At 39.1% G+C, this 21,298-nt stretch overlaps 1 protein-coding gene and 1 long non-coding RNA gene across 2 annotated transcripts in view; one reads left to right on the top strand and one right to left on the bottom strand.

The window, feature by feature from the left end:
- Nucleotides 1–1,613: 1,613 nt before the first annotated feature.
- APPL1 (adaptor protein, phosphotyrosine interacting with PH domain and leucine zipper 1) overlaps nucleotides 1,614–21,298 on the top strand; it is a 26,593-nt gene continuing 6,908 nt past the window's right edge. The window contains exons 1-20 of the mRNA XM_064667623.1: nucleotides 1,614–1,763; nucleotides 5,802–5,900; nucleotides 6,408–6,467; nucleotides 7,150–7,221; nucleotides 8,030–8,117; nucleotides 9,693–9,734; nucleotides 10,229–10,287; nucleotides 10,753–10,899; nucleotides 11,948–12,030; nucleotides 12,135–12,293; nucleotides 13,078–13,266; nucleotides 13,707–13,749; nucleotides 14,325–14,381; nucleotides 15,692–15,783; nucleotides 16,306–16,488; nucleotides 18,531–18,580; nucleotides 18,960–19,134; nucleotides 19,239–19,275; nucleotides 20,729–20,875; nucleotides 21,115–21,165. Coding sequence (XP_064523693.1) covers nucleotides 1,710–1,763; nucleotides 5,802–5,900; nucleotides 6,408–6,467; nucleotides 7,150–7,221; nucleotides 8,030–8,117; nucleotides 9,693–9,734; nucleotides 10,229–10,287; nucleotides 10,753–10,899; nucleotides 11,948–12,030; nucleotides 12,135–12,293; nucleotides 13,078–13,266; nucleotides 13,707–13,749; nucleotides 14,325–14,381; nucleotides 15,692–15,783; nucleotides 16,306–16,488; nucleotides 18,531–18,580; nucleotides 18,960–19,134; nucleotides 19,239–19,275; nucleotides 20,729–20,875; nucleotides 21,115–21,165 — 1,887 coding nt within the window. The 5' untranslated portion in view covers nucleotides 1,614–1,709. The remainder of the gene's footprint in view (nucleotides 1,764–5,801; nucleotides 5,901–6,407; nucleotides 6,468–7,149; nucleotides 7,222–8,029; nucleotides 8,118–9,692; nucleotides 9,735–10,228; nucleotides 10,288–10,752; nucleotides 10,900–11,947; nucleotides 12,031–12,134; nucleotides 12,294–13,077; nucleotides 13,267–13,706; nucleotides 13,750–14,324; nucleotides 14,382–15,691; nucleotides 15,784–16,305; nucleotides 16,489–18,530; nucleotides 18,581–18,959; nucleotides 19,135–19,238; nucleotides 19,276–20,728; nucleotides 20,876–21,114; nucleotides 21,166–21,298) is intronic.
- Nucleotides 2,180–7,226, bottom strand: LOC135420322 (uncharacterized). The gene is made up of 2 exons (XR_010433468.1): nucleotides 7,140–7,226; nucleotides 2,180–5,589 (listed from the first exon to the last, which is right to left on the bottom strand). It is a non-coding gene; the product is annotated as an uncharacterized LOC135420322 (long non-coding RNA).

Here is a 21,298-nt window from a genome sequence, read left to right as displayed (position 1 = left end):
TCACCACTCCCTACAGGAAAACAAACAAACAAACAAACCCCAAACCAAAACACCCCACACAAAAAAAACCCAAACTATCAAACAAACAAAAAACTTACCTCAAAAATCTTTAGTTGTTTGTAATTTAACACCAGACTTTATCTGCTTTTAAAGGTAAACCACAATCTGGTACAACATAAAGAAACGTCTCCATAGCAGAACTAAACAATTGTTAATCATTTGCTCTGTTGAAAGCACTTCATGCACTTTCTAATCTGGCTTTATACTAAGTTCACCTGGTCCCAAAAAGGCAAAAGTATCAAGGAAACAGCCTCTTTTCTCTCTTTTTTTTTCTAGCTGTAATAATAAATATATCTAAAAATTATCATCAAGTCTATCGAGTCTTGCCCTCTAACTACCTGAAAGGGGGTTGTAGCCGGGTGGGAGCTGGGCTCTTCTCCCAGGTAACAAGCAATAGGCCAAGAGGAAACGGCCTCAAGCTTTGCAGGGGAAGTTTAGGTTGGATACTGGGAAAAATTTCTTCTTGGAAAAGGCGGTCAGGCAGTGGCACAGGCTGCCCAGGGAAGTGGTGGAATCACCATCCCTGGAAGTGTTCAAAAGGTGTGTGGATGTGGCAACTGGGGCCGTGGTTTGGTGGTGAACACAAAGGTGCTGGTTCATAGTTGGACTTTGTCTTAGAAGTCTTTCCCAACCTTAGCAATTCTACAATTCTATGATTCTAAGTAATTTCAGAGTTGAACCAGTTTGTGAGTTCAACCAATGATCTGGTTCAACTCCAGCGAGCCCTCACAATAGTTTTTAAGCATTTAAAATTGGCCTCCAACCTATAGCACCAAACTTATCCAGTCTAAGAGAGCAGGGAGCCCGCCAGAACTGAACTCTGGCTTCTGAAGGGGAAAATTTGGTGGTCAACACCAGGAACCTCAGCACTTTGTAACAAAAAACTAGCTTGATAGGGATAGAAATACTTCTTCAAGGGGTGGAGAGATATACAGAATCATCAAATCACCAAGGTTTGAAGAGACCTTTAAGATCATCCAGTCCAACAGCCAGCCCAGCACCGCTACAGTGAAATTTTTTTTCTAGTATCTAATCTGAATCTCCCTCGTCTCAGTTTAATGCCCTTTCCTCTGGTCCTCTCACCGCAGGCACGGTACGAGAGACCGGCCCGCACCTGGGACCCACCCACACGGCAGGGATAAGCGGAGACTTCCCAAAGGTGCCGTGAAAGAGTGCCAAAGCTGCTCCATCACGGCAGGGGCACAACGGCGTCACCGCGCTGTGGGTTGGCCCCCGAGGCGGTCGTCCGTGAGGAGAGAGCAGCAGCCTCCGGACTGCACACAAGTCGCTTGGCGCCCTGACCCGCACGGCTGGGCTGTCACCTCAGCTGGGACACGTCCCCGGTACCCCCGCTCCGCTTCCCTCCGCTCCCCTGGAGCCGCTCCCGGGACCCCCCGGTCCCTCAGCCCTGAGGAGCCGAGCGCGAGGGCGGGAGCTGCGGGACGGCCCCGCGCGAGGGCGGACAGACAGACGGCCTCGCCGGCCAATAAGAAGCGGGCAGGCCGGGCGGAAGGACCAATGGGAAGGGCAGGGGGCGGGACGTCCGGCGCGCGGGGCGGGGGTGGCGGTGCCGTGGCGGGTCCGGGCGGGCCCGCGGGGGGAGCGGAGCTGCTGCGGGAGCGGAGCCTCAGCCCGGCCCGGCCGTCGCCATGCCCGGCATCGACAAACTGCCCATCGAGGAGACGCTGGAGGACAGCCCGCAGGTGAGACGGTCGCGGCGGGGGCCGGATCGGGCCCGGCCCCTGCGCCCCGGGCCCAGCGCTGCTCCCCCGGCGCTGCCGGCCCCCGGCGAGCCCCGGACGGGCGCACGGACGGACGGACGGGCGCGGGGGACGCTCCCGGCGGCGCGGCAGGAGCGCTCCCGCACGGCCGGTGCCTCCCTGTGCTCCCGCCCCGCGCAGGGGCTGCGACCGCGGTCTGGGCTCGTCCTGCCCGTCCCGGCCGTCCCCGCTGGTGGCCGGGGGCCGGGGGGCGATGGGCCGGTGATGGGCCGGGCACTGCGTGGGCTTCAGCATCGCGGGCAGGGCACAGCCCGCGCCGGCCCCCGGACCTCCCCGCCCCCGCCTTCGCGCTCGGCAGTGATTTTGGACACCTCGTGATGACAAAATCCCGTCTTCGCTTCTCAAGGCGATTTGTGTTATCTTTATCTTTCGCTAAAACCGCGTTAAGGTTTAATAGATCCATGCGAAAAGGAGGTGTTGGGTCGCGGCGGTGGTTTGTGCTGACAGTAGGGGGGAAGCACATGGAGCCCAAAGGCCTTTAATTGCCCCGATCCTTCCGTGCCATTGCTGTGCCTGACCTTTGTCAGAGATGCCCCGTAGTGCGGTGGCATTGCTCTCTAAAGCAGGAAAGGCTTTATTCCATTGCACGGGTTTCTCTCGCTGGCAGCAACAACAGCAGGTACTTGTAGTGCTCTTCTTAGATGTGGGGGAAAAAAAGTTTACAGTGTGTTTTCCTTTATTGCAGCCTTTTAAATTAAGATCCTTGCTCTGATGCACAGTTTACGTAGTGAGCAAGACGTCCTGTATTGTAACAGCATCTGTGCTGTAGCTTTGATTCCTTGGCCATCGGAAGAAAAACTTTCACTTGCTTAATAGGGAATTTTAACTCTCTAAAATGACAGTCACTTTAACAATTCTAAACCAAGGGGAGGAACGACTTAGAGAAGGCACTAGAAGGCCATGCAGAAAGGGAGTCATTGCTTTCTGAACAGCAGTGCCCCAAATAGCTCAGATACTACATGTGAGATGAGATCTGGCCTGTCATGGGGCCTCTGGCTAAACGTGGTGTCATCTCATGAGGAGGAAAAATTTTTGAAAGTGTTACAACAATAGTGATTAAAAAAAAATAATTATCTCTTGATAATCTTAGTATAAGGAAGTCAGAACTATTCATATTTATAGGAAATGCCAAATGTAAAATAAACTTAGGATCATCTGAGGACGTTCGGGAAGCATGTGCAAAAAAGGTTTCTTATTGGAACATAATTGTAAATTCTAGAGTAGTTTGAGGTTATTTGTGACACAGACTAGCAAAGTCTAATTCAACCCAATGAGTTTGTTGTGCTTAAACAATTGGATTTGCCAATATAATTTTCTGGTTTAGGTGAATTCTGGCAACCATGTCTTAGAAGAACATAGCAAGGATTCTGTAGCTTTCTGTTACATTAGTCCATTTCTGTTACATTACTTAATTTCTCTTACTTTGAAATCAGTGCAATGGAAATGACAACAAATGTTGCTTGAAGAAAGCAGAACTCTCCTCTTGAGGAGTTGCCATGACTGATGCATTCCTACTGTGATAATGAAAAAGCTCATCAGCCCAGGTCATTGTTTAGTGCTGAACTATGGCCCGGAGCTTAGACAGATTCCAGACACCAACTGTAGGTATATAAACATCAAACTTATTCTGTGTCTGAGGGAAGGAAGGCCTTTTCTAAAATTTCAAACCCCTTTCACTTCCTGTTGTCACAGGATAAAAATCTAACCACTGTGTTGTCAGGCCTAAACCAAATGCCAAGTTTACATAGTCTTTTGCTATGCAAAGCAGAGCAATTTAAGTCAGAACTCAGGACATATATTACACACTCAGTGTATATTTAGGGAGAGTTTCTGCTCAGACTGATTTGCATTCCCAAAGCATTGCACAACAAAAAAGCCAAGAGATTGGATAGCACAGGCTCTTGCAGTATCACCTGTGAGTAGTACATTGCATGGCATAGAAGCCTTCACAGTTCACTGACTTCTAACCAAGTGGTTTCTTTGTGCAGCTTCTCGCTGGTGCTTTTCTGTTTCCCTGCTCATATACACAGTTTGAAAGCATCCTAAAGAACATGCAAAATGAGGCAAAGTTTTACTAAAAACATGAGTGAACAATTCCTCTAATTTTCTGCTAAGCAATAGTCTGCCATAATTTGTTTATAGTTTCGGGTTAATTTCTTTCTATCAGTTTCATACAATGCCAGTTTTTTAACATAAAAAACATAGAATACCATTTTTCTTCAGTGTTTGGTTTTAAAGAGTAAGTGTAATCCCGAAACCTTACATGATATTCCCTTAAATTACAAGTTCAGGTTTATTTGTGGTCAGGCTTAAAGGTCATGAGTATATAATTCAGTGGTTACAGTACCATGTAATTTTTTCTTTTGCATTCTTTCGTGTCTGTCTCCTTTAATGGGAGAGTCATGGCTGTTAGGATGACACATATTGCCACACCTGGCAAAGATTTGAGTTCTTCTCCACCTCTTTCCTCCTCTATCTCCCTTTTCCACTTGTTTTATAAGCTAGAACCAGCATTAAAGTCTGCCAGTCTTTTATTCTTTTCCCAGGCCCCATTAGTTCCTTCCCCTCCTCTTTGAGGAAACCACAGTTATTCAGCCTAGGGAAGACTAAGAGAATTTCCAATTTCAAGTGTTTAACAATCATAATTTGGGAAAACCCCCAATTACGTACTTAAGATTCTTTCAATCTTCTGTCTGGGCATTAATTTTAATGTAAACCTAAAACCAAAGCACAGTCTTTTTGCTAAAACATTACTAAAGTGTTTCTGTTGTGGCTCTTGCAAGCAATACTCCTATTTCTACATCCAAGCATCCCAACCAATGTTTTAGAATAGGAAAAGCCAGTGGAGCCTGTGCAGAGTTACAGGAACATCTTCTGCTCTTCCCCCTCTGGGCTTTCTGTCTTGGTGGAAGGAAGCCATTCAATATCCTTGTAGTGAGGACTAACTTTGCTTCCAAGTGCAAAAAGGATGCAAGGACACCGAGTCAGCATCTCATTTAAGCTGAAAGGGCAAATTATACCTGAGTGACCTGATTGCCTGCTCATCCCAAGTCAGTCATTCCAGCTCAGGGAGAGCAGGGGTGTCACTTGGCTTGCGCAAGGACTGTGACACGCTCTCTGGTTACTTCTGGCCAAAGGGCGAGGTTTGGACTGACCTGAGTGGAAAAACTGAATAGGTGGGCTCACAGATAGAGATCAGTGTTTTGAAGTCTAATAGGTGGACAGTGAGGTTGATTTTTGAGGTGGATGCTGTTAAGCACCTTCCTCAGTGATGTGGGCAGTGCAGTAGAACACAGAGTCATCAGGCTTGTGCCTGACACCAGCTAAGGAACAAACAGACTGACAAGCTGAGATAAGGACAAAAGGACAGATCTTTTCACTCCCTTTCAGTGGTGAAAACACTTGTCTTGAGGACAACCAGATGTAGGTTGTATTGTTTGGTTTGGTGGGGGTTTAGTTCCTCAACCTTTTGGTCACAGAATTGGTGGTTATTGCACAGGTGAATTACAGGTCCAAGCACAGCCAGCAACTGTCTTTGTGCAGGTTGGACAATATGGGAAAACCACAGCCTTTATTTGGATCTCACTGCAGAAGGAACCTGTATTCCTGGCATGCTGTTTAATACCACTCATCTTTACCCTTTTCCTTAGGGATGTACCATAGTGGTTCCAGTAGTTGCCCACAGTTTCAACTTTTTAACACAGTTGTTCATCTCCCTTTGTCCTTTCCTTTCTGAAAATGCATTAACCTGGAGAGAGGCCGACAGTAGGAGTGAGGCTGAGCTTGGATAAGATTCTTTGGCATGCAACAGGTATCATTCCTGTAAACAGTGTTGGAGGGTTTATAAACTTTTCATTAATGAAACCTGAAGCAATGCTACTTAATTCTGAAATTCCATTACATTTAAACGCTACTTTTCTAACTTGCTGTGTTGGTATTTTGGCTGTTTGATTGTTACAGACCCGCTCTTTGCTGGGAGTATTTGAAGAAGATGCTGCTGCAATATCCAATTACATCAATCAGTTATTTCAAGCCATGCACAGAATATATGATGCACAGGTAGAGTTCATGAAATTCTTGAATGCATTATAAAGCTTTTGAACCACATTTCAAGTCTCTTTCTTTTTTTGAAATGACTATAAGCAATACGGTTTTTTTAACTTCCCCATTCTTTAAATGTAGAAGCGAAACAAAGTAAGGATTAATGATTGTTTTTCTATAAGGGTGTGGTAAAGACTAAATTCTTGTGCTTTCTTTTGCAACAGAATTTCTTATGACAAAAAGGTTTTCTGGTCAAGTAGTTCTGTTGTATTTCCCAGGTGTTTCTAAAATGTTATACACACTAAATGATCTTGGTGTATGTAATCGTATGTACCAAGTGGGAGATTTTTTTTCCCACATTATGTTCATGTTTCATTCATTGTCTATAAATAACTGCACTTTTATGCCAGACAGAATCTGTGTGGGTTTCTGAACAATTGAGTTTATGGCTGTATTTTTAATTTGTATATACTTGAATTGCTTGACTTTTGTACTGATTTTACTTTTTTGCCTTTTCTTCATCAGAATGAATTAAGTGCAGCAACTCATCTGACTTCAAAGCTTCTGAAGGAATATGAGAAACAGGTACTTTGTAAATCATTGTTGTCTTTATGTGGTCAGGACTGTGTATTTTTGTAGTCTTTTATCTCCCAGAGCACAATGTAGAATGTGTTTAGGTTTGGTCCATACAAAATGAATTGCTGTGGTTGGTGGTTCAAACCTTTGCCAAAAGAATCTACTGGAATTAATTCCTTTTACATGAAGAATATTAATAAGTTCTAAAATATTTTACTTTTGAATCAGTGTTTTGGGGGTTGCTTAGGGTGGTTTTGCTTTGATTTTATTTTATAAACCTGTTTACTGTTAGGTGCTTTAATTTTAGTAGTCACAAAGAGATTGCATAGCAACTTCCAGTTAACAACCGTAATTTACTCTGGGAGAATAATTCCATCTCTGAAAGCAAAGACTATGGAATCCATTACTTTTTTCCTTGGGAGCCTGTACTTTTGAAGGGTTCCCTATTTGTGGCTTTGCTGATGGACCCCCTTTTCTGAGATGCTCATTAAAACCAAGAAATTTACTTCTTTTAGGAGGCTGCTGCTCCCTATCCTCCTTCTGCACCTAATGAGGTGAACAACTTCAGTGTATTTTAACTGTATAATGTTTTAAGATAATGGAATACCTAATATATTCATACACATGATTAATGGTTTTGTGAATGGCAGGAAACACTGCCAACAACATAACTTTTTTTACCTTTTCTCAGCGTTTCCCACTGGGGGGAGATGATGAAGTCATGACTTCCACTCTGCAGCAATTTGCAAAAGTGATTGATGAGGCAAGTGTTTCCATCTGTTTTGCTGATGTTGTCATGTATAGACTTTAATTTGCTTCATTTTTCCAGCCTTTTTTAAGACAGTAGGTACAGAAATGGCATTCATTTGTCAACAAGGTAACACTTAATTGTATATTGCAGCATCTATTTAAAGTTATGTAACCTGAAGATAAAGAATTAATTCAGCAAAAAGAGGATACCTTGTTGGGAAAGAATGGAGTTCAGCTTACTGTAAATACAGCCAAAAATATTGCAGAGTGGCAGCTGGTGACTGTTTTCATGAGGGTATTTGTATTGCCTGATTTTGGTACCTGACTGATTTTAGGTACAGACAGCAGGAGCCTCCTGGTGTCTGTATTAAAGGCTGACTCTTAGGACAGACAACTGAGCACCATTAAGAGCTGAATCAGGATGTTTGCTGTGATCCAGCTCCTCACTTTTAACCCTACTTAAACAGCATTTTGGGAGGAGGAACATATTTTGTTTTACCTCTGTAAACTGTGAAAGACAGGCTGTGAGGTGGCTGGAGAGAAACTGGAGAAATAAACTGAATGTGTGAGGCCATCTTTAGACATGATCCAGTAACTTGGAATAAGGTTTGAAAAGTTTGGATAAAAACTAAACTCTAAAGTTTAGTCTTCTGTAGATAACTAGTGGTGAGATCTGGAAACTAAAAAAAATTAGCTGCAAAAAAGGAATGTGCAAAATGATGTTTAAGTTATGTAGTTTAAGTACATGTCATTTTTGGCATGATTGGATTTGGTCTGAGCATTGTTTTCCTAAGATTTCATTCTTTTCTTGTCTTTTTCAGCTCAGCTCTTGCCATGCAGTACTTTCAACTCAGCTTGCAGATGCAATGATGTTTCCTATTACCCAGTTTAAAGAAAGGGATCTAAAAGGTAGAGCACTTGACCAAATATTGCTTTTTATCTACAGCAGCAACAATAAAATGTAGCATTTAATCTCCATAGCTCTTGTTTCACTAAATAGAATACGCCACTTATTTTTTCAGCTCTCAAAGTATCCATCTCCCCATTTAAAAAAAAAGTAAGTTATTTCTATTCATGAGAGTATTACAGTTGAAGAACTTAACACTATTATTATTTCAATAAAAGTATTACTTACATTATGGGAGCACTTATCTTCTGTCCAAGATGACCATTTTGCAGCTACTGGAAAACATTAGGAAAGAATAATTTTCAGATAATTTGCATTTTCAGGAAATACTTGTGTATATTTTAATACCATGACATCACTGTAATTGCTGGACTAAACTCAAAGGGCAAAGTGCCAAGGTTGTAGTACTTACTATATTAAGAATTAGTGACATGGTTCTTCAACCCTGCTGGTAATACAGGTGACTTCTTGTGTGCAGGCATAAGGTACTTCCAGCTTCTGATTTTTGCAACAGTCGTGTCTTATTCTGCCTGGTTTAAAATAATGTATGTGTGTGATTATGATAGATTTTACTCAAGATGATGAAGTGAATAGATTGTATGGCAAAGGGACTTTAAATGCAAATTATAAGAGTTAAAACCAGAATAACTTCAATATCCCTGTTGTGAACATTCTAGAGAGGGTACACCTGACATATGAATGTTTTAGGTCTAAATCGAAATAAAAATTTCAAGATTTCCATAAGTCTTCTAACTATTTATGACTCTTGGAAAATACTTCTTTGGCAGTAGTTTGCTGCAAAATTATAGATTAAACAGATTATGCTTTTTGAGCAAGGGATCATGAATATCCCAAGGCTAATATTGCTTCTCAGAACCTGGAAAAATCCCCTGTTAGTCCTCACTGAGCAGGATCCCTGAGGCAATAATCACAGAATAGATTTTCCCACTGGAAGTTTTCTGCCACCAGCTGGTGTAGTGTGTAATGACACCATACTTCCTTCTGGACTTCAAAGGCATTTCCTGTACAGCTTTTCCATGCTTTTTTTTTGTATTTGCTTTCCCATAAAGTTGAACACAGCTTTCTGCTTGTTTATGTTGTAATATGACACAAACCACAGTCAGGATCAGAACAGGTGTAAGATACTGTGCTGCTTTCAGTTCCCTGACACGGGGAGACTAAATAATCAGCTAGAACATGGTTCATTTTAGGGAGGAGGAATCACAATGTGTTCTGGGGTTGGATACTTCTCATATCCTGTGCTTCACTTCCCCAGCTCAAACCAGAACTTAGACTGGTGACTCATTTGTGTTGATAACATCTTTCACAGACTTTTGAAAAGAAGCTCCTCTTTACATTATTACAGAATTTTTTTTGAGCCAGCCAGCCACAGAAATGACACCCAGGCCCCGAGTAGGAGCAGACTTTCCTGGTCCCATAGTGCCTGTGCTGGTAACTCAGTGTGGTGCAAGGTGTTAACTACAACTGCTCAGTACTTAAACATTACATGAGAAACCTTAATATATGACTGTTATGTTAATAACAACTCATTTAAATCGTGGTATGTTGTTTTGTAGAGATATTAACTCTGAAAGAAGTTTTCCAAATTGCAAGCAATGGTAAGTGTAAAATACTTAATCTTATAGATATTACTAGACAACAGTATTGTAGATTGCTTATTCAGAAAACTAGTGGAGTTAAGCCTGTAGGCTTAAGGTGACTAATTAAGGTGTAATTTGTTTCAGTGATACTTAGGCACTCAGCTGTCCTTGGTTCACTTGTAAATCCCTGCTTCGTGCACTGAAGCATTAAGGCAAATTGACAGTGTTTTTTACAATACTTAAACTGTATATATGATTATTAAATAATGTAGGGTTATGCTACCAAAATTACTAAATATAGTAAAGTGCTAGCTCACTTACTAAAGTCAGGACTGGATAAATAAACAAACTTTACCTCCTGTAGTGGTTTGGAAGAACAGTTCCTGAAGGTGTTAACATGACAGAAGTTTGCAATCATCTGTCTGTCTTACACAGTGATATAAAAAGATTTCTGCTCTGTTTCATAAGTCATTAGTTTATCAAAATGATCATAAATTCTCTCCTGATTGCAGACCACGATGCTGCCATTACCAGATACAGTCGGTTGTCAAAAAGAAGGGAAAATGAAAAGGTTTGTAAAAGAAAATACTTAATATAAAGATTTTTAGAGGAGATAAGAAATAATTTTAATCTTATATGTATTTGTGATGCAAGACAGTGTATGGCAGATTCCACCTGACATTTGATAGTTTATGTTTTAGCAGCCTAGACAGAAAAGCAGGTTTCCCCAACACATACCTGTCTTGTAAAACTGATAATGCTTTAGGACTAAAATTGTGATGCCATATTCAAATTGTTTTTGAAAAGAAATAACCATACTTTTCATGGAGAAAAGAATGCTGTATTTGTTTTTCATGTATCTCATCTATAAATTAGAGAAGCAGAATTGCAGAGTAAAACATGCAGTTGCTGGTGATAGAGGGTAGAACATGACTGTTGTTTTTCCGTGCTGTCTGTAAAGCTGTTCAGAAGGCATGTGATCAATGCCAAGTCTCAAACATTACTTTTTTCCCCTCCCCTGTCTGTGGCTCTTCAGATCAAGGCTGAAGTTACAGAAGATGTATATACTTCCAGGAAAAAACAGCATCAGACTATGATGCATTATTTCTGTGCATTAAATACTCTCCAGTACAAAAAGAAAATTTCTCTGCTGGAACCCTTGCTAGGATACATGCAAGCTCAGGTAATTTCAGATTCTGAAACCTGTAAGTCCCAAAGAAGATGTAAAAGTACTTCATGAAGGTTGATGTACTGAAATCCATTGCAAGATTTTGTACTGTCCTCCAAGGAAGAAAATGGAGAAAAAGACCTACCCCATCCACTTCCTTGTAGGTGCCACAGCTGCTGCCAGGAACAGTGTCTTCAGCCAGCACTAATCATGAATCCCATCATGATATGCCCTCACTCCCATCAGAGAATCTTTTAGGAAAGTCTGGGTAACAAATATAAAGGTTAATTCTACCCCAAACCCCAGATGGCTGAGTTTGATACACTGCCTAAATTTCATTGCTGTGTACTTGATTCTCCTAATGGGAAGAGCTGATTAGAGCTTTCATGCAGGAGAGTCCCCATGGAAGTGAACCTCCTCAGTTAAACTCATTCCCATGGCAGCTATTCTAAAATGACTTAATCATCAAAAGTCACCTCACTGCCGTTTTCAATCAAGGGTGTGGAAGAACTGGAATGCTAAAAAGCATTCTGGCTTGTTTTTGCTTTATATAAATAAGTTCATTATTATTTGGGGACAGGTGCAACAGAAAATACAACCATGATAAAGTTCTTTGGAGAGACTTAATTTGTATTTTCAGAAGTGTGTCATCAAATATGGGGGTTTTTTTAGAAGTCAAACTTCCCAGCATCTGGCACTGCCACAGTGACCTGAGCAGAAATTAACTTCTCACCCTGTCTGAAAGCTTTCCAAAGGCAAGGACTGTTGCTTCTTTTTCAGACTTTGCAGCTTGTATTTAAGAACCAAGCTCTGCATGTTTTGTGCAACAAAGTAGGTGGTGCAACCTATTGTTCAGGTGCAGCTTTTTGCTGGATCTAAGAATGGGAAGGGCAGGGCCATCCTCTGTGGCTTCCTGTTCTGAGATTTCTTATGGCTAAACTCAATTTAACTTTGTTGGGAATGAGAGATGAAAATACATTTCTCTGAGAAGCTTTAAGCTCCTATGACTTCATCAATTGTTAATGTAGTTTTATTAATTACTAAATTCTCTTTTTTTTTAAAGATAAGCTTTTTTAAAATGGGTTCAGAAAATCTTACTGAGCAACTGGAAGAATTTTTGACCAATATTGGCACAAGTGTACAAAAGTAAGTTGTTTTTGTTGAATTTTGAACTGTCACCAAGACAATTATTTTTTCTGTTTCTACTTATTAATAAATTATCCTTGTTAATAACACATTATTTATCTTAGTGTTCGCAGGGAAATGGACTGTGAAGTAGAAAACATGCAACAAACCATAGAGGACTTGGAAGTGGCGAGTGATCCACTGTATTTGCCTGATCCTGATCCTACAAAATTTCCTGTTCATAGAAATCTGACACGGAAAGCTGGCTATCTCAATGCAAGAAAGTAAGACTAACTTGTCAATTAAAAATTCCAGAATATTTGATTTTGGGAAAGGAAAGCTAAAAAAGCTGAAGAAATTTTTTGTTGATGTTAGCTATGCTGATTTTACATACTTAGTTAATTAAGTCCCATAGGAGCTACTCTGTTTCTTTCTTTGGACTTCTTCACCTAATTAGTATTAAATTCATTGTTACACTGACATAGTGTCATTTGGATACAAAGCATAGTTATTCCCATTTTAGTCTAATCTTGCCTGAATTTTCACATCAAAACTTAAGTTTATGAGAATATAATTTCCCTGCATTTTAATGGGAAAGTAACAAGATTCCATCTCTCAACTCTAAGCAAAATTTTGGAAATCTTGTTGAATGGTACAAAATACTTGGAAAATGGAGGTATCTTAAATGACTAAACTGGTTCTTAACACAAAGTTCTTCAAAACTTAGTCTTAGCAATGTAAGTGCAGAGTTCAGAGGTCCTGTTGGTAATGCATAGAATTTGAATATGCATATTGTGTAAAGCAGTGCTGTGAAAGCTGATCATCAAAACTGAAGTACTTATGCCTTTTTATTATAATTTGTTTCATGTAATTTAAGAAAGCAATTCTTATTATTTTATATGTTCTTTGCCCAGCAATAGGTTTAGCATGAAAAAACAACCAGTTGGAGAGAGCTTAATTTAGCTGTAACACTGACCTAAAACATGAAATGGGGAATGGTTTATTCCAAGTGACTTCCAGCTCAGCTGAGCTCCTAATCCTCTAACTGGACCTCTTTTTATCTTTTAGTAAGACAGGGCTGGTATCTTCTAGTTGGGAGAGACAGTTTTACTTCACCCAAGGTGGAAATCTGATGAGCCAGGCCAGAGGGGACGTGGCTGGGGGACTTGTCATGGACATAGACAACTGCTCTGTGATGGCTGTGGACTGTGAGGACAGACGGTACTGCTTCCAGATAACATCTTTTGATGGCAAAAAGTGAGTGGTCTGACACTGCTGCTACCTGTGAGTAATGCTGGACTCACCAATTAAGAAAAGAAAGATGGTCTGCCTCTGGCCAGATTATAGCTTGATATATTTTGTGGATATTTAGAAGCAAAATCTGAGATGTTTTAACTTCATGAAGTCTGGATTTTTGTTTGTAAGTTCTATAATGTAGCTGAGTAGTATTTCAGAATAAGATTATGATAATCAATTTACAATCATGTATTATTGCATTTTGGTTTTTTTCTGTTTTCAATTAAATGAAAGCATAGGTCCCTCCCTTCCCCAATTAGATGCTGACTCCACTCAGCACAGAATCTTCAGCTTTTTGTAACTTCTTCAGTGTACAAAGATGAAATTGTAGTTTCCTTGCTGAATGTACTTATGAGGCATTTTAAATAGACAGAATTATCTTTTCCATTCTCCTCTTTCAGGTCTTCAATCTTACAGGCAGAAAGTAAAAAGGATTATGAAGAGGTAAGCTCATAGGAGGTTCACATGCAGCCCAGTGAGTTTCTGGTGTGCAGAAGGAATGCATTTGTAAACCACAGCTGAACACTGCATATATTCCAGTTAGTGTTCTCCTTCAGGGAAAAGTTGAAAAGCCAGAAACAGGAGCCAGTGGTTTTCCAGAGCAGAGGGAGAAAACAGATTGTAGCTTGCAGATGCAAGAAATGGGCAAGTTCCTCAAAAGTCAGATTGAATCTTTGTAATGTCTTGAGGAAACAATGTCATCTGCAGAACAGAATAATGAAGTACAGAGAATCCTGATTTTTTTTTTTTAATTACTTAGAGTTGTGAGTTAGGCTTTCTTTAGTTTTGATCTTTAAGGTGACTGAAATAATTTTTTCAGGTAAGAAAGGTGTAAGGTAAGGTGCAGTATGCAGATGGTAGTTAATTTAATGGCAAGCTGGATGTGCAGAATATTTGGCTCCCTGAGATTACAAAGAAAGTAGAAAAAGTGCTGTAACTAGCCAACTCAGGGATTTAATCAAGTTTGTTAAAAAAACATGACAAATTCATTTATTTTCTTTTTTCTCCCTCTTTTTCAGTGGATATGCACCATAAACAACATATCTAAACAGATATATCTAAGTGAAAACCCTGAGGTAACTATTAAAACTTATAGTTATCAGTAATATGTTAAGAAGTAATTATGTAAAATTAATAGCATAGAATTAAGCCAAGTACTTCTTACATGTGTAATGTGAAGCTTTTCATGGTATTAATGCATGGAGTCCATTGTCTCCTTCATCTAAATGCTTATATGGAAAGCATTAAAAATACATGACCTTTATATTTGGTGTAGCCTTTTGACATCTTCAAGATCCTGTATTTGTATATGACACTCTTTAAAAAAATAGTATCACAAATGTTCAAATGGATACATTTAATTTCTACTAGAGGGAAGTGACAATTTTATGAATATGAATCTTATAAGCATAACAATTTTGTAGAAAAAACCCCTGATATTCCAGGCTGAAATGGAGTGTGTCACTCCAGGTTTTGATTTCGAAACTAAATATAACTTTTTAGATAATACAAGTACCTGGCTGTCTAAGTTCACTGTACAGATGGGAAGTTGTACAGTTGTACAGCTGTACTGTACAGTTGGAGTTCAGAGCTCATTTCTGATGAAGGTAGAGCACATTTCTGTTGAAGGTAGAGCTGAGGTTCTGTTTAGTCCTGGCATAAAGGGTTCAGTCCCCTCATATCAGTGAAGGGGTGTGTGTGTTCACACCTTCTCCTCACTTCCCAATGTCTTCATAGCCATTCTCATTTTCTGAGTCACACACTCCCCAAAATATTGCTTTGTTGTTGTCTCCTGCACTTTGTCTCTCCAAAAATCCTTTCCTCAAGGACTTTCTCTACTGGCTCTACCCCAGGAAGTGAAGGCATCAGCATTAAATATTGATCAGAATTAGTGATTTCAATGAAAGATTGAAATGGAATTCAACTGTAAATGGTCCATCATTTGCTGAAATAACTGTTATGTAGTTCCTAATTGATAGTTTTTAATCTTCATGGGGTTTAGTTTGCAGTTGAGGGCTGCATTTCTCAAATGATATTTTTCTTTTTTTTCCCTGGCTACATTTGCTTATTTTTCCAGGCTTATTATTGGGAGTTTTCTCTCATTTTCTCTATTATCCCTCTATTTTTGCTATTGCTTTTATTAACAGTGACAGTATTGTAAAGCAAGAGCATTCACTTAAATTGAGGAAGTTAAGAACAGGATATGTGTTACAAGAAAAGCTAGAAAAAAAGTACTGCAGCTGTGTAGTGAAAATTTAGGAATGCAAGATTCTTGCAAAGGGTTGAGTTTATAACTTCTGTCAACAGCATATAAATAAAACTAAAATCTGAAAGCTTATTTTGAGACAACTGTTTTCAGTTATTTTTTCCTGTCTCTGCCCTGCAGGAAATGGCTGCTCGTGTCAATCAGTCAGCCCTGGAGGCTGTCACTCCATCTCCCTCCTTTCAGCAGAGGCACGAGAGCATGAGGCCAGCTGTGTAAGTTCATGAACTAGGGGTCATTGGAAGAGCACATCTATAAAGAGAAGCCTGGATAAAGTTCCAGGGGGAAAAAGATACCCAAACAAACCCACAGAAGTTTCTGTGTTCAGAACTAAATCTTTGATAGGCTCGAGGAGGATTTCCCACACTCACCTTCCTAACATTGTTCAGTATCCATTGGTCCAAGCAGTCCTCATGCCACTGGCTGACAGCTTTGGTGGTTGCATCATATCATATGTCTGGTTTGTTTCAGAAGGAGAGTTTTCGACTCCTGGAAGCAGACCTCAGATTGTATTGATTATATATTAATGTTAAAACAATCTGATGCAATTATTAATGCAGGTAGTAACTTTAACTTACTTACATTTGATAGGAACATAGACTCTGTTTTTGTTTACTGTACCCTGATCTTCAGGTTTTTAGTTTTTGTTTTGTTTTACATCTAAGTTCTAGAATACTGCATCGATCTCCTCTGTGGGTTAACTGTCCCTCATTTTGATGGTTTTGGTTTTGTTGTAGACAATCTCGTCCTCCTGCAGCTCGTACCAGCAGCACAGGGTCACTGGGATCTGACTCAGCAGCTTTATCAGCACTTTCCTTGGATTCACTTGTTGCCCCTGACACTCCTATACAGTTTGACATAATATCTCCAGTTAGTGAAGATCTGCCTGGCCAAGCAAAGTCTTCAGGGCAATCGAGCAGGTAGGAAATGGAGAGAGAAGGAAAAAATTCCTGAAGTTAATGTTACTAATTCAAAACAAGAAACCCATGTTTAAACTGCAGCTCCCAAACACACATTACCTTCTCCCTGACTCAAGTCACAAAATGTCCAGTGGCCAGTGAAGCAAAACAATTCATTTAATTGTTAAATGGAATTGTTAAAAAAGGCTTAATTACATGCACTAGAGTCAAGGTGTAGTTTTCTGGTTTGCAGCAGCTTTTCTTGCTTTAACAGCCAATGCTTTTATTTATTGATTTATTTTAATCTTTCGGTTTTACAAAGTATTTTCCTTTCCTATTGCTTGCTCACCCAGCAGCTTGGGTTATTTCCTCTTGGAAACTCAAGAGAAATTTGGTAGCCCTGCCTCCAGGTGATGATGGCATACGATGACACTCTTCTTAACCTGAAAGGTGAGTGAAAATGATCTAGGCTTCTGGAGTGATTTCATAGACAGACAAGTTAAAATTATCTAAGAATTCATCCCAAAACATAAATGCAGTTTCTCCACTTGTAATTATTTTTGAGTGGGAGATTTATTACAAACCTAAGACCTGTAAATCTGCACTACATTTCTGGAACTATATCTACAAAATTCAGATATTAAGAAAATGTATTTGCAGATCCAGCTGCTCTTAACAACAACAACAAAAAAAAGCCAAAGAGCTGAAATGAGATTCTAGTCACTATAATGTGTTATATTCCCTGCCCCCTAGAAAAATACTTGAAACTTGAATGACATGAGTTAAAATTATATGTTCATGTCATCAGTTACAATTCTTTCTAGAAAACCATGTTTTTCATAGCAGAAATGATAGAGTTGTACTCAGCATTTTCAATTAATCACCACTTTCAATGAAACACTGCAGTGTTGGTACAGATAGGCAACATGCTACTTTAGAAATATTAATTATTAAAAAAATAAAAATACTTTCCTTCATTTCTAATACTGATGACAGGTATTCACATTTTATTTTTGCCTTTTGAGAGATCCTGTGAGATTTTGCTTTTACTATTGCAGTTTAATCTTAAATGACAAGAAAAGTCTGAGTGGTAGAAGATCCTTATAGAAAGATTTTGCCTTTAGTGTATTTACCCAAGTTAATTTAATGGGAAGGTTCTTGATTGAATCCATGTTATCTAAACATTGTAGCAACACCAGGTTGACTTCAGAGTTCTATTTAGAACAGTTTTTTTCTCTTAGTTCTGGAATTTATGGTTAGAACACTATTGACAGGTAACACCTTCATTACTCCCAGATAAAACCTAATTTGAAGTTTATTGAACCCTTGCCAATAGGTTTTGAGCTATCAGTTAGGCAAAGAAAAAGGATGATATCCTCTTTACAATAAATAAAATGTCCCCATTTCCTGTGCTCTTTTCAGCATTACTTTAGTGCTTTTGAAAAATGAAACTTGGAAGCCTAGAGTATTTTCACTTTTCTTTGTAACCGATGGCAATTCTGTCTTTGAGAGCCAGAAATAGCCACATTTCTCTTGACCCTCTAGGAGTAAAACCCCAGTGATGTTTTCAGAAAGCTGCATTTGAAACAAACCCAGTGACTTCTCTTCAGTAAGAAATTCAACACCTTGAGACAGTGATGAGAAGTGGGTGCTCCTACAGAGTTCTGAAAGGACACAGCTTTTGGTTGTGCTTCCTCAAGCTGTTCTGTGAAATTTCATCCCCTAAACCTACACCTTTCCAAATATTAACAAGGTTTTGATTTGGGCTTAATTCAAATATAAAAAAAAAATACCATGTGAGCAAAACTTTCTATGGCAGCAACAGGACAACAATATCTGATATTTGTTCCATAATGTGGGCCCTCAAATACAGCAGTTTATGGCTCACTCCTGATTAAATTGCCTGTTCTGGTGATTCACCATACTCCAGATTCATATTCCTCCAGATTACAAGTTTCTGAAATGATTACATGTTGGTATTTGACACAGCATAAGACTACTACATTATCCATGAGTGGTTCCTGTAATCTGACTCCTGGTTTAATGTTTTCATTTTTTAATAGACGCACAAATCCTTTTGGTGAATCTGGAGGCTCAAAATCTGAAACAGAAGGTAAAACAACAGTTTCATTTCAATGCAAAATAAAAATAGAATTTCAAATTAATTTTCTGTTTTCATCTCTAGTTTCTCTCTTCTAATTTAACACCAATTTTAGAATGCTTAGTTACATTGCAATGTATTTGACCAGTCGAGCGAAATCATTATACTGTCTGAAAATCTGTTGTAAAAATAATTCATTGCATCTTTTGTATTCATTAAACCAAATGAGAAGATGTGTGGTGTGCTGTTTGGTTACTGTACCTCTAATTGCTGAGTATGAGCACTCCTCTTTTTAGAAGTTTGGAGTTTCCCTGACTGCAGTCCAGCTTGGGTTTTGAAGGGAAAACCCAAAATGGAGTTTGCTTTTTTCAATACTTTTCTTTTTCCTTAGATTCAATTCTTCATCAGTTATTTATTGTAAGATTTCTTGGCTCCATGGAAGTGAAGTCTGATGAAAGCCCAGATGTTGTTTATGAAACAATGCGTCAAATCCTTGCAGCTCGTGCCATCCATAACGTTTTCAGGATGACAGAATCACATTTGTTAGTCACCTGTGACTGTTTAAAGTAAGTTTTGCTTCCTGACTTCTACTCATGTTTATTTACAGAATGATCTTCTTTCACTTTGGTAAAATTTACTTTCTGGTTTGTCTTTAAAACCAAATTTTTAGGTTAATTGATCCACAGACACAAGTTACAAGACTACGAGTAAGTAACTTTACATTTTAAGATTAATACCCAGCAATGTAATTCTTCTACTTTAAAAATATTACATGATAGCAAAAATCACTGATAGCATGAGATTTCCAGCCAAATTTCCACTGAAATTAGGAGACTAATGCAGACATGTAAAAATAGAGAGAAAAACACTTGCTAATCAGATTTAAGGAGAGTGATTTCAGTAGGTTAATTTGGCTTTTGAAACCCCTTCCCCCCGTGATCTGAGAGGGTAAAATAGTAAAGAGAGAACATAAAGGTTGGAGTCACATTAGTTCTGAAGCCCAAAAGGGTTTGTCTGGTGTTTTGTTTTGTTTTGTTTTGTTTGGGGTTTTTGGTTGTAATGCATAACTACACTGAGGGTGTTGAATGGTTTCTGGTTTGCTCTCTGTTTTTTCTAATGCATTATAAAAATGCACTTGAAAGGAATAAGTGGAGTTCTTGTCAGGGTATCAAATAAGGCCAGCTTAATTCTTCAGTAATAGCAGTCTTTATTTTTCATATTTCAAAACTGTTCCCCCTCCCCCTCTTTATGCACAATTTATGGTCTGTCATTTAATTTCTTCACATTTTTGAAAACATTCCATTTTTTTGGAGGCTCTGAATTACTTTAATTTCCATGAAAGGAAATTTTAAGGACACGAAAATATCTTGATGTTTCAAGTAGGACTTTTTTCTTTCTTTACCTTTGTGACTTTAAGTTCAAAAGTGCCCCAAAGCTGTAATCTTTAACAGGTGAGATACATCGACTGAGGGTACATCCCCTGTGCTAAATGCAAACATCTAAGGTTAGGAAAAACTCATCCTATCAGTTTATAACAGCTGGAGTAGGGGCTTTCAGAATTCTAAAATTTATCCTTTGGTAAGTCTTAAAAAGATACATTTGAAGTCCATTCTCTTTTAGGAATAGGAATGCAAAATAGTTTTCATGTAACAAAGTAACGAGGGGATGTGGTTTGTTTGGTTTGGGGTTTTTCATTCCTTTTTTTTTTTTTTTTGTTGTTGTTGTTGTTTTTGTTTTTGTTTTGTTTTGTTTAATTCAGCATAGTTCAGGAGAGCTGAGCTGTTGGCAGGTTTTGGGGAAGTAGTGCCTTTACCTGGCACTAAATATTGGAAGCTTAGTCCCAAATGTAACTAGTATGAATGATTAAAAGAAAATAAAAAAAGGAATGTACCACATTTAGGAAGATGACTGACTTGCATTGCAAATGTGGTCCCCATTTCTTACATGGAGTATGTTTTTAGAAGTTTGCCTGTCTTTTGAGTAATTTAATCCTTTGCTGTCTCATCTCCTGTTTGTGTTCTGTAGTTACATGTTTGGTCAGGTTGTAACTTCTTGTGCTGTGATTGTGCATTTATGATATTGAAGATAATTAACGTGAAACCTCATCTGGAAAATATTTGGACCCAGTTTTAATCTCTCCACATTTGATCCTCTTGGCAGTTCCCTTTGCCCAGTGTAGTTCTCTATGCTACACACCAGGAGAATAAACGCCTGTTTGGATTTGTGCTTAGAACCTCAGGAGGGAGAGCTGAGAGCCGCCAGACTTCCATCTGCTATATATTTGAATCAAATAATGAAGGGGAAAAGGTATTGCTGATGGTTATAACTTGTATCAGTTTTGAATCTGACATGGATTCCAAGATGTTAGATACATTCAAGCTGTCTAAGGGCTTGTTTGTTAATTTACTGAAAAACAGTTAAACCTCTCAGTTTAACTACCTGGAAGTGCTTTAATGTGTTGTTATATCTAACTGGGGATGCTGGCTTAATTGTAGAGGCATTTTGATTAGCCTTTTTTTATTATTTCCTATGTGTTTTGTGTTTAGATTTGTGACTCTGTTGGACTGGCCAAACAGATAGCTTTTCATGCAGAACTGGTAAGAATCTTTTCCTCTTCTGTATACTTGTGAATGGAAGGAAGAGGGCATATTTAATATGTGTAATAGAACACATTCTGCAAGATACTTACAGATGCACTAATACCATTGTGTAGTGCAAGGGATTTGTTTC

The sequence above is a fragment of the Pseudopipra pipra genome, chromosome 11 (genome assembly GCF_036250125.1).
Source record: "Pseudopipra pipra isolate bDixPip1 chromosome 11, bDixPip1.hap1, whole genome shotgun sequence".
Classification (NCBI taxonomy): Eukaryota; Metazoa; Chordata; class Aves; order Passeriformes; family Pipridae; genus Pseudopipra; species Pseudopipra pipra.
This window is presented reverse-complemented; position numbering and strand designations above follow the sequence as displayed.